The 12635-nt window shown below is 39.8% G+C and overlaps 1 protein-coding gene across 1 annotated transcript in view; it reads right to left on the bottom strand.

Annotated features, from left to right (window-relative positions):
- Positions 1 to 12635, bottom strand: part of LOC139565212 (syntaxin-1B) — a 65616-nt gene that overhangs the window by 7912 nt on the left and 45069 nt on the right. The window contains exons 5-9 of the mRNA XM_071385368.1: positions 10123 to 10196; positions 3679 to 3787; positions 2356 to 2429; positions 1946 to 2083; positions 328 to 438 (exon numbers count right to left, since the gene is read on the bottom strand). Coding sequence (XP_071241469.1) covers positions 328 to 438; positions 1946 to 2083; positions 2356 to 2429; positions 3679 to 3787; positions 10123 to 10196 — 506 coding nt within the window. The remainder of the gene's footprint in view (positions 1 to 327; positions 439 to 1945; positions 2084 to 2355; positions 2430 to 3678; positions 3788 to 10122; positions 10197 to 12635) is intronic.

The raw sequence follows: 12635 nt of genomic DNA, 5'->3' as shown, positions 1-12635 counted from the left end.
GAGGTGGTGGATATTATTATTATTAGAGTGTGTGTGTGAGTGTGTGTGTGTGTGTGTGTGTGTACTCTTTAATAATATAGTATGAGGGGGTGGTGGGCATTAACCTTTTGTGGTGGGATTGACTGTGGAGGATGCTGTGCCTATTTTAGTATGTGTGCCTGTGTTTGTTTATACGATGTCATACGTATAGTATGTATATTAGAATGCACAGTATGTATACATCCTCATGTAGGTGGGGGATGTGGGTTGCAGCAAAGTAACAGTGATAAAACATGTGTATGCACAATATATGTGTTAGCCCTGCTCTACGGAGAGCCTGTGACTTACCTTGCGAGCCTGGCTCTGGTATTTGACAGCCTTCTTGGTGTCAGACACCGCCCGCTCCACAAAGTCCACGGAGTGCTCCACGTTGTACTCAATTCTGTCTATCATCTCTCCCTGTAAACAGCAAAAATCCCCGTCATCAAAATGGAAGCGGACTGAGGAGAATACCTTGTCTATTATCACTTAAAGTCAGCCTCAACCACATTGTATGCATATATTTCTGCCCCATATTTTATAAGGTTCATGTGTGGTATTGTATTTCTGGTCTTTCGAATCCAAACAAAGCTTCTAGCACAAATATAAGCTGTTTCTATTCATTTTTATTCCAGTTATAAAGTACTGTAAGTGATATTGATGAAGCCACTTAGCATCTAAATGTTGTCTTCCATCTAAAGGATGGATTTTTTATATTAACAACAGTATTGATACATAAATGAGATGAGCGTAGCTAAGAACCTACGCTTATTCATCACACACAATTGCATATTGTCCACGAGGAAAAGCCCTCAGAGAAAGAGAAGAATTGTCACTCAAAAGCGTTTCCCTCCCTATTGTACTGTGGATGAAATAATCCAACGCCCCCACTCACAAACGCTTTATAGTGCATGAGCTAAACTTAGAAACCATATTTCCCTGTTACCCAGAAGCAATTTCCTAATTTAGGTCGTCCTGATGAGATTCAAAGGCTCTTATTGGATGTCAACAGTAATTTCTTCACAGTGAGAATCGAAAATTGGCAACATAGTATTCTCATATTGTATCTCACATAATGTATAGAGATGCTATGTAATATGAATAAATGTTCTGTAAATATGAAAATATTTGATCATGTAACTTAATTAAGTTAAGTTTTGGGAATAAACTGTCGTATGTTACCAACACATTTAAGACAACAATTCTAGAATATCATCCAGTATTTAAGTGAGGTGTTTTGTCCTGCATTTTTAAGGTGCAAGTATTTGCTATACCATTTCAACTTAAGTGCAACCACAATGTACAGCCACAACCCTGAACATACTGCAAAAACCCGTCATTAATTAAGATCACTGAACCCTAGCAGCAGAGAGCCGGCTACACTGATGAAACCAGGATGTAAAAAGACTACAGCTGTAGCCTGAGCTTTTCTGAATGGCTACACAGCATTGCTCAATGGCGTGGAACTAGTTCGGGCAACAGTGTGTTTACTCACAGTCTCAATCTAAACATAGAATGATAACAGGATATTGCATGCAACATTTCTCCTGTCTCAAAGCACAATTACTCAAATATGCATATGAACCCACACGCCTGAGTCTAAATGTCATACGTTCATACGGTCAGCTCCAAATATCTGCCCTGTTCTCAGACAATTGTGTCAAACTGAATCACAGTTGGACAGATTTCATTATGGACGATGTAAGGCACAGTTCGAAGATACATAGAATCTACAATGTTTTCATTTTAACATCACAAAATGACTCCGATGCCATTGGTGCAGAATTAAACCACACCCTTGATATTGGCGTGAGTAGGCCCGATTGCAATCTATTCTGTGCTCAACATGAGGCTAATGGCATAAAACTGGGCTTTCATTAATTCATTCATCTTTAAAAAAACATTTCAAATAAAAACACAACTTTACCTGGCTCTCGACCAGCATGGCCATGTCTACAAACATGTCGTGCAGCTCACGAATGCTGTTCTCCAGCTTGATGATCTCGGTGTGTCGGGTCTCAATCTCATTCAGGGCCTGCTTGTCTATCTGAGAGTCCATCTTGATCTGAGGACCCAAAACAGAGGGTTGAGAAGGAGACCGAGGGTGAGGATAGAAGAGGATTTAATGTGTTCTTTTACCCCCTGTAATAAATCAACATTCTTCTTCTGTTAAAATTCATATCAGGACATAGTGGTAGTTTATTGAAAGCAAATGTGACAGATGTAGCGAGTTAGCTATAACTAGCCACACAGGTTATTAGCGTCTGTGGTCCCCATGCCTTCACTGTGGATATACGTCTGCCATGGGGAATGGCCAGGCTCAGGTGTTGTACTCACATCATCGGTGAAAATGGCAAGCTTGCCACTCTCCAGCATATCCTCCAGCTCCTCGTTGGTGGTTGTTCTCCCAGCTGCCGAGCACACACAGGCACACGCACGCACACACACGCAATGAAATATATTGCCAACAAATGATCATAATGCTTTGCCTGATGCACTTAAAGTTTAGTTATTCAAATCAACACATTCCCACCGTTTTAGTGCCAATTTGAGGCACAGCACAGATTCTGGCCAGTAATTAAAAAAGACCATGTATCTCTAACCAGATGTCTAGAATAATCTAGATCAATTTAAAGCTCTAAGGTATCCTAAAAATATTATTCAACATGAAATAATATGAAAGAAAATACAGCTTTTAAATTAAATGTGCGAGCTGAATTACAATGAAGTTAACCCTGTACTGTAAGGAAAGTCTTCTGTTTTTGCAAACTACATGACTGTACAACTTATCATTGGCTAATATGTGGTCATATGTGGCCATTCAACCCCCTTGTCTACTTAGTATCGTCTCAATAAACTTAAAATGCATCTACTCTGCTTAGTCTGTCCCAGTCTTTGAAAGAACCTGTGTCTGTGCATAATACTAGTTGATGTCTGGATCTCAGATGTCACTATGGCTGTGAGTTGTGTATGAAACGCTTGCCAGTGTCTGTATCTGTGTACTTCAGTATTATCTAATACTTCAGTATTAAAAGGATACTCACTGTCTGTGAATTACAGTCTGTCTCATATGAAGGTCAGTGGGGCTGCCTTGAAAATATCCTTACGTCTGCAAAACACATTTTTGTGTCTGCGCTGTTGGGTATCAGTGTATATTTAGTAAGAACTCTGGCTATTTCTTGTGTAAGATACTAACGTACCTCCTTCTCAGTCGGTGTAACCCTGTCTGCATGTGTGTGCATGGCATTAGTCTTGTTGATTTATTAGCAATCACAAAATCAATCAACCAATTGGATTGTATTTGTGCAGCCATTTTAACAAAGTAATTGACAAAGAACGCTAAACAAAGTCTGGGCCTAACCCACCCTAAAAGAGAGAATCTAGGTTGATAATGTCAATATCCTGTAATGTATGTGTACTGGATGGTTCTATGCTCTACGAACTGTACTGTACTTGTAAAGTATCGCCATACATAGATACTATATAGAGCAGGGTTCCCCAACTGGTGGCCCACGAACCGAATTTGGCCCGCGGGTGGAATCATTTGGCCCCCAATTTTTTTAATTTGGCCCCCCAATGATCCATGATATAGAGTATAGTATTGAATGTCAGTGGTGCATTAACTGTGCCCTATGATGGTGGTGGGCTACAGATACTCACTGATCTCCAGCTGTCTCTGGATACGGTCCTTGCAGCGGTCCCTGTATTTGGACTGCGTGGTGTTGTACTCGGTCATCACCTCTACAAACTTGCGTGACAGCGTCGAGTGCTAACAGGACAGACACAGGGAGATCAGATGGGGGGGGGGGGGGGGGGGGTTAGGGAGTGGCCACTGGAGCAAAGAAAATCACAAATAAGGTCGATCAACACCATCTGATAATGTGATGATGCCTAATTGGCCATTTGCAGTGCACATCAATCATAGCCTTGATGAAAATGGCAGAAACGCCTTCGTATGTATGCACACATGCACCTGAATTCAAATAGTGGCTGCTGCATTAGAGATTTTGCTGATGCTGCAAAGTCAATGACAGTGGCAGTTGAACGTTCCGTCCACCAGAGGGGATCATTGAGTATCACTGAGCCTTGTGCATTGAATTACTGCCGAAAATAATACAGGCAGGGGTCAAAGCAAGGATGGCTCAATTCTGTGTCCTGGAGGGAAGGCCTGATATTCAGCCCAGCTGTGTCTCCTGCTCGGCTTGCCTGAATAACCCACTAACAATGCAGGGCAGAGAATAAGGGAGAGGTACACTCTTAGAAAAGTGCTATCTAGAACTTAAAAGGGTTCTTTTGGCAGTCCCCACAGGAGAACCCTCTGAAGAACCCTTTTCAGTTCCATGTAGAACCCTTTACACAGATGGTTCTACAAGGAACCCAAAATAGTTATAATGTTTGCCATCAACGACTCTGCAAGATGGTTCTACAAGGAACCCAAAATAGTTATAATGTTTGCTATCAACGACTCTGCATATTACCTGGTCATGGTGGGGACCAATACAGAGGTTTTAAACTACTTGATCCAAAGTAAGAACCGCTGTCTTAAAATGATACTTTTTTAAATGTATTTTTTATTACTCTTTGTACAACACATTTTTATATGTTAATTCATCTGCAGTGCAAATGAAGACTGCACACTGCATCAGCAGTAACTATAATTTCCTGGAACAAAAAAAGGTTCTACCTCAAACCAAAAAGGGTTATCTTAAGGGGACAGCCGAAGAACCTTTTTGGAACCCGTTTTTAAAAAAAAGTGTAGCTATGGTGCGGATGGAAGAGAGGCTGGATTAGTGGCAGTGAGTCAGAGGATCAGGTGGTTGACAGAGTCAAGAGCCTAAAATGACAGATGTCCTTTCTGGCCACCTCTGAAGAACATTGGTTCACAGTGAGATGATCTGAATTTCATATGAATAAACATTTGGGTGGTTTAAAAGAAAACAGTGTCATTTTGAAAAAGGCACAATTCAGTGCACAGCTTGATTGAATGTTTAGGTGGGCTATAGTGAGTATCTAGAGTTGTTCATGTGATATGATATGGGAAATGTCACCTTTGCCATTGTACTTGTATTGGTATAGTGTGGGTTCTGAAATGATTGACAACCTTTGATAATAATTCAAATACTGAGCTATATTATATGCTCAAAAATAGGGGGGATTATTTTATTTTATACTAATACAATTGCTCAGCGAAAGCGATGATTTTGTTTAACAAGTATTTTTTCTTTCTCAAAAAGGTAGGGGTCAAAATGATTTACACCCCTAAAGATTCTTATAAATATAGTAATCAAAAGTGTAGTATTTGGTCCCATATTCCTAGCACGCCATGACTACACTACGGATAATCCTGAATGAATCGTGAATAATGATGAGTGAGAAAGTCAGAGGCTCAAAAATCGTTCGTACCCCCAAGACCTCTCACCATTACCAATAACAGGGGAGTATAGCATGACTTGGGGGTATGATGTTTGACCCTCTGTAACTTTCTCACTCATCATTATTCACAATTCATTCAGGGTTATCCATAATCATGGTAGCATCCACATTAATGAAGGAGTGTTTAGAAACATGCTCTATTCTTATTTATAATAAAAGTGAGTCCAAAATGACACAATACATTATTTACCATTCATTTCTATTGGGCACAAAATGATCTGAAACACAACCTAAAGGAACTGCAAATGCATCCAACATGTTTGTAGAGTCACAAGTTTGATGTAGTTATTACGTGCTGTAACGTCTGCTTCCAACTCACACTCTCAAAGACGTAGATCCCCTGAACGCAGCTCTCTCTCCAGATCAACAACCAACCGAATTCTGATCACCTGTACGCCATTATCACACACTATTTAGTTCAGTTCTTTGCACCCTATCACTGTGAGGTATTGTTTCTTTTGTGACACACTTCTAATCAGAGCTGGTTTTCCCGTAATTTAATCCTCCCGTGTATGATTGTTTTTGCCTGCCTCACTAACGACGCCTCTTGCCTATTCCCTGCCTGTATCTTAGCCTATCGGATTTCCTGTTATCAACCTATTGCCTGATCTCCCGGATGATGCTATTAGCCGTTTCCCTGCCTGTACTGTTGCCTTGTTGGACCCCCTGTGTATGACCTTTTGCCTGCCCCTGGACCCAGCTACCTGCCTCCTCCTGTGGTCCTTTACAAATAAACACCTGCTGCGCCCTGCGCTTGAAACCAGCTCTCTGTCTCCCATCGTGCTCATTACACGTGCTAGGAATATTGGACCAAATACTAAACTTTTGACTACTTTATTTATAAGAATCTTTAGGGGTCAATAATTTGAACCCCTACCTTTTAGAGCAATTGTATTAGTATAAAATAATATATTTTCCCAATTTTGAGCATACAATATAGCTTAGTGTTTGAATTATACATTTTATACAGTCATTATTGCTCATCTTTATCAAGGGTGTCAATCATTTCGGACCCCACTGTATGTGAATAATGTTGGTACTGTTGCTGCGTCGCTCATCTTCATACTGCAGGGCAGTGGTGCGGCTTACTTAAAGGTCTCATAGCCCTTTCCTGCAGTCAAATGACTAGTGGCCTCATGGGTGAAATGTTATTCATATTTTTCATTAATTCCTAAACATATATATTTTTTAAACCTGCTGAAAATCTGGTGTGTCTACGTCAAATGGTTTTGTTATTTTTGTCTTCTGTGATGTACACTGAACAAAAATATAAAACGCAACACGTAAAGTGTTGGTCCCGTGTTTCATGAGCCGAAATAAAACGTCCCAGAAATGTTCCATATGCGCAAAAAGCTTATTTTTCTCAAATGTTATGCACAAATTTGTTTACACCCCTATTAGTGAGCATTATAGCATTTGTCAAGATAATCCATCCACCTGACAGGTGTGGCATATCAAGAAGCTGATTAAACAGCATGATCATTACACAAGGCCACTCTAAAATGGTCAGTTTATTCACACAACACAATCCTACAGATATGTCAAGTTGAGGGAGCGTGCAATTGTCATGAAACACTGCAGGAATATCCACCAGAGCTGTTCCTAGAGAATTCAATGTTCATTATTAGTATGTCTAACAGGCCTCAACTGCAGACCACGTGTAACCACGCCAGCCCAGGACCTCCACATTTGGGTCCTTCACAAGCGGGATCATCTGAGGGGAGGGGCATGGGTGCTGAGGAGTATTTTAGTCTGTGATAAATCCCTTTTGTAGGAAAAAACAAATTCTGATTGGCTGGGCCTGGCTGACCATTGGGTGGGCCTGGCTCCCTTCCAGGCCCACCAATGGCTGCGCCCCTGCCCATTCATAGATTAGGGCCTAATTTATTTATTTCAATTGACTGATTTCCTTATATGAACTGTAACTCAGCAACTTTATTGAAATGGTTGCATGTTGTGTTTATATTTTTGATTAGTAAATATACAGCTGAAGTCAGAAGTTTACATACACCTTAGCCAAATATATTTAAACTCAGTTTTTCACAATTCCTGACATTTAATCCTAGTAAAAATTCCCTGTTTTAGGTCAGTCAGGATCACCACTTTATTTTAAGAATGTGAATTGTCAGAATAATAGTAGAGAGAATTGTATATTTCAGCTTTTATTTCTTTCATCACATTCCCAGTGGGTCAGAAGTTTACATACACTCAATTAGTATTTGGTAGCATTGTCATTAAATTGTTTAACTCAGGTCAAACGTTTCAGGTAGCCTTCCACAACCTTCCCACAATAAGTTGGGTGAATTTTGGCCCATTCCTCCTGACAGAGCTGCTGTATCTGAGTCAGGTTTGTAGGCCTCTTTGCTCGCACACACCTTTTCAGTTCTGCCCACACATTTTCTACAGAATTGAGGTCAGGGCTTTGTGATGGCCACTCCAATACCTTGACTTTGTTGCTCTTAAGCCATTTTGCCACAACTTTGGAAGTATGCTTGGGGTCATTGTCCATTTGGAAGACCCATTTGCGACCAAGCTTTAACTTCCTGACTGACGTCTTGAGATGTTGCTCAGTCCCTCCTGCAAAAACCACCCCACAACATGATGCTGCCAACCCCGTGCTTCACGGTTGGGATGGTGTTCTTCGGCTTGCAAGCCTCCCCCTTTTCCCTCCAAACATAACGATGGTCATTATGGCCAAACAGTTCTATTTTTGTTTCATCAGAACAGAGGACATTTCTCCAAAAAGTATGATCTTTCTCCCCATGTGCAGTTGCAAACCGTAGTCTGGCTTTATGGCGGTTTTGGAGCAGTGGCTTCTTCCTTGCTGAGCGGCCTTTCAGGTTATGTCGATATAGGACTCGTTTTACTGTGGATATAGATACTTTTGTACCTGTTTCCTCCAGCATGCTCACAAGGTCCTTTGCTGTTGTTCTGAGATTGATTTGCACTTTTCGCACCAAAGTACGTTCATCTCTAGGAGACAAAACGTGTTTCCTTCCTGAGCGGTCCCATGGTGTTTAAACTTGCATACTATTGTTTGTACAGATGAACGTGGTACCTTCAGGCATTTGGAAATTGCTCCCAAGGATGAACCAGACTTGTGGAGGTCTACAATTGTTTTTCTGAGGTCTTGGCTGATTTCTTTTGATTTTCCCATGATGTCAAGCAAAGAGGCACTGAGTTTGAAGGTAGGCCTTGAAATACATCCACAAGTACACCTCCAATTGACTCAAATTATGTCAATTAGCCTATCAGAAGCTTCTAAAGCCATGACATAATTTTCTGGAATTTTCCAAGCTGTTTAAAGGCACTGTCAATTTAGTGTATGTAAACTTCTGACCCACTGGAATTGTGATACAGTGAATAATAAGTGAAATAATCTGTCTGCAAACAATTGCTGGAAAAAGTACTTGTGTCATGCACACAGTAGATGTCCTAACCGAATTGCCAAAACTATAGTTTGTTAACAAGAAATTTGTGGAGTAGTTGAAAAATGAGTTTTAATGACGCCAACCTAAGTGTATGTAAACTTCTGACTTCAACTGTATATAAAGTGTAATATTGGGGTGCAAACTCAAAATGTAATACATTTCAACTCTATATCTGACATGGTACAGGTGCCTTCATTTTTAAAGCCCATAACCATGTGTGTGTGAGGTGTATACTTTGGTTTCAAAGTAGATTTGTTTAAACTATCAATAAACACTCTGTGTGACCCTGATTTAGCCCAGGGTCACACGATTTAGCCCAAAGGTTCAAAGAACTCTCCCTCCTGACACAATTGATAACTGTTTGTATTTGAGCAGATTGACAACCTTTCAGAATTCCATTCAGAGAATGTGGAGGCGTAATAATTTCACTTCATATTCAAAGAACATACCTTTGGTTTTTGTGTTGCTCTAAAGTTAACCAAGGCTTTTAAATGTGGTCCTATGTGATGGATAATTAGTCCTCATACAGACGTCATAACCTAATGAATCTTTATATGATAATTAAGCTTCATTCACCATCACCGGTTAATTTGAGAACAACCCAAGGGGGAGGACCTACCACAAGCCAGTGGAACATTTCTCCTAATCTTTAATCGTTCGTTTTTAAGCACATTTCTCACATGGCTTTTCTAAAACTCTTGATATATGTCAAGTTGATTAATCTTAAAAGTACATTTGAATATATCTTTCATAGGGCCTTTCTTAGGTGGTACATAATTACTTACTTCATCCTTGAAATGACATGATCAATTTAACACATTTTCTGTCATGACAAAAGATAAATGGATGTCAATGAGCTTTTACATTCATCGGTGCATGACGGTCCATGGTCATGAAGGCCTTAGGAATTCCCGCTTCATAGGGGTATCCCTTAAGTCTCCTACTATATGAAGATTTATACTCTAGGCCTAATTGGTGGTATTCTGGGTAGGCATCAGACCACATGGTACAATAACAATATAGCTTTAAATCCAGACCTGTATTCAAATAGTATTTGTTTTCGTTTCTTTTTCAAAGCCAAGTCCGCAAAAGTGTAGTTGGCAGAAGGTTAAAGTGGTGGTGAAGCCATGTATTCTCCTTCTTTATGATACATCAGCAGCAGCTTTATGTTTGATCAACACCTTTTTTGGTACTTGGCATCTCCTCAGTGGATGTGCAGCAGATAGAGTGAGTGACTCACCTGTGTCTTACGAATTCGCAGGTCTGCAGATGATCTGTTCAGCCCCTCCTCCTGCTCAATGCTCTGCTCGATTGCTGCGAAAGAGGCAAGAAAATTGTGAGAAATAAACAACGGAACCGCCAAACAAACAGAAAGGAGATTCCCCATCTTCCGCTGAACTTCAGTCAGTTACCTCTCCATCAGAGTCTGGTACTATAGCTAGCATGCTAATATGCTAACATTACGCCATCTTGGGTGGAGCAACGAGTACTGTATGTCATGTCACTCATTGTGCTAATGCTACAATTACAAATAGGCCCAGGCCTAATGATACAATTCTACTATTTTACAACCGTTTTGTAAAAAAAGGCATTTTAGTTAACGAGTCATCATACAGTACCAAACCCGATAGGGGGAATTCAGACCCGAGTTATGCGCGTAAATGGAACTTAATCCCTTTTTATGCACTTTTCTCTCTAGGCGTTATCGTGACCTTGAACATAAGCACGAGGTAAAGTATGTGCCAGCCAGCTATTTGTTTGGGGTGGAGATCATAGAACTGGGGGTGTGGCAGAGGTGTGTCTACCGATACGCTGTATTCGAACCTTGACTTAATTCCCTCATAATTCCACCACCTTCACGCGCAAAGAAATCATTAATAAGGTCGAGCAAACTGTCAGTTCCAAGTGGAAAAATATCTACTTTACGATAGAAATCTCCATGTACTATCATTTAGAAACGTATAAGAGCTATTGATAAGAAATAGGTAAATGAATAATCAGTTTGGATACGGGGATTATAAATATACAGTGCCTTAAGTATTCACACCCCTTGAATTATTTCACATTTTGTTGTGTTACAAGCCTGAATTCCCACAATACCCATAATGAAGTGAAAACATGAAGTGAAATCATGTTTTTAAGACATTTGTGCTCATTGATTTAAAATTAAATCATGAAATATCTAATTTACATAAGTATTCACACTGCTGAGTCAATACTTTGTAGAACCACCTTTGGGCGAGTCTCTAAAAGCTTTCCACAGCTGGATTGTGCAATGTAAGCACATTATTATTTTCAAGATTCTTCAAGCTCTGTCAAATTGGTTGTTGATCATTGCTATACAACCATTTTCAAGTCTTGCCATAGATTTTCAAGCCGATTTAAGTCAAAACTGTGACTAGGCAACTGAAGAACATTCAATGTCGCCCTTAAAGAAAAAAACACATGATTTCACATGTGGAAAATCACAGTATTTCACAGGAAACTTCACGTGTGAAATCATGTGAAAACCTGTGTTCATGGAACACTTCACCTGTGATCACATTTTCACGTGTAGTTTCATGTTATCACAGGTTGCTTTACATGTTGTCACGTTATCACATTAACTTCACACAAGATCACATATGATCACATGAAAATGTGCTTTTGTAGCACTTCACTTATGTTCACGTGAAATGTATGTGGTTTTTCCGTGAGGGCCTCTTGGTAAGCAACTCCAGTGTGTATTTGGCCTTATGTTTTAGGTTATTATCCTGCTGAAAGGTGAATTTATCTCACAGTGGTGTTGGAAAGGAGACTGAACTAGTTTTCGTCAATGATTTTGCATGTGCTTAGCTCTATTCTGTTTCTTTTTATCCTAAAAAACTCCCTCGTCAATGCAGATGACAAGCATACCCATAACGTGATGCAGCCACCACCATTCTTGAAAATATGAAGAGTGGTACTGTACTCAGATTTGCCCTAAACATAATACTTTGTATTCAGGACAAAAAGTACATTTCTTTGCCACATTTTTTGCAGGATTACTTTAGTACCTTATTGCAAACAGGATGCATGTTTTGGAATATTTTTGTTCTGTACAGGCTTCCTTCTTTTCACTCTGTCATTTATGTTAGTTTTGTGGAGTAACTACAATGTTGTTGATCCATCATCAGTTATCTCCTATCACAGCAATTAAACTCTGTAACTGTTTTCAAATCACCATTGGCTACATGGTGAAATCCGTGAGCGGTTTCCTTCCTCTCTGGCAACTGATTTAGGAAGGATGCCTTTATCTTTGTAGTGAGTGGGTGTATTGAAACACCATCCAAAGTGTAAAAATGTATAACTGCACCATGCTCAAAGGGATATTCAACGTCTGCTTTTTTTTTACCCATCTACCAATATGTGCCCTTCTTTGCAAACCATAGGAAAACCTCCCTGGTCTTTGTGGTTGAATTTGTGCTTGGAATTCACTACTCGACCCTTACAAATAATTGTATGTGTGGGGTACAGAGATGGGGTAGTCATTTAAAAATCATTTTATGTGATTTGTTAAGCACAGTTTTAGTCCTGAACTTACTTAGACTTGCCAGAACAAAAGGTTTGAATGCTTATTGACTCAAGACATTTGCGCTTTTAATTTGATTCATTTGTAAACATTTCTAAAAACATAATTCCACTTTGACATTATGGGTATTGTGTGTAGATCGGTGACACAACATCGGAATGTAATCCATTTTAAATTCAGGCTGTAAACACAACAAAATGTGA

This window comes from Salvelinus alpinus, chromosome 36 (assembly GCF_045679555.1).
Source record: "Salvelinus alpinus chromosome 36, SLU_Salpinus.1, whole genome shotgun sequence".
NCBI lineage: Eukaryota > Metazoa > Chordata > Actinopteri > Salmoniformes > Salmonidae > Salvelinus > Salvelinus alpinus.
This window is presented reverse-complemented; position numbering and strand designations above follow the sequence as displayed.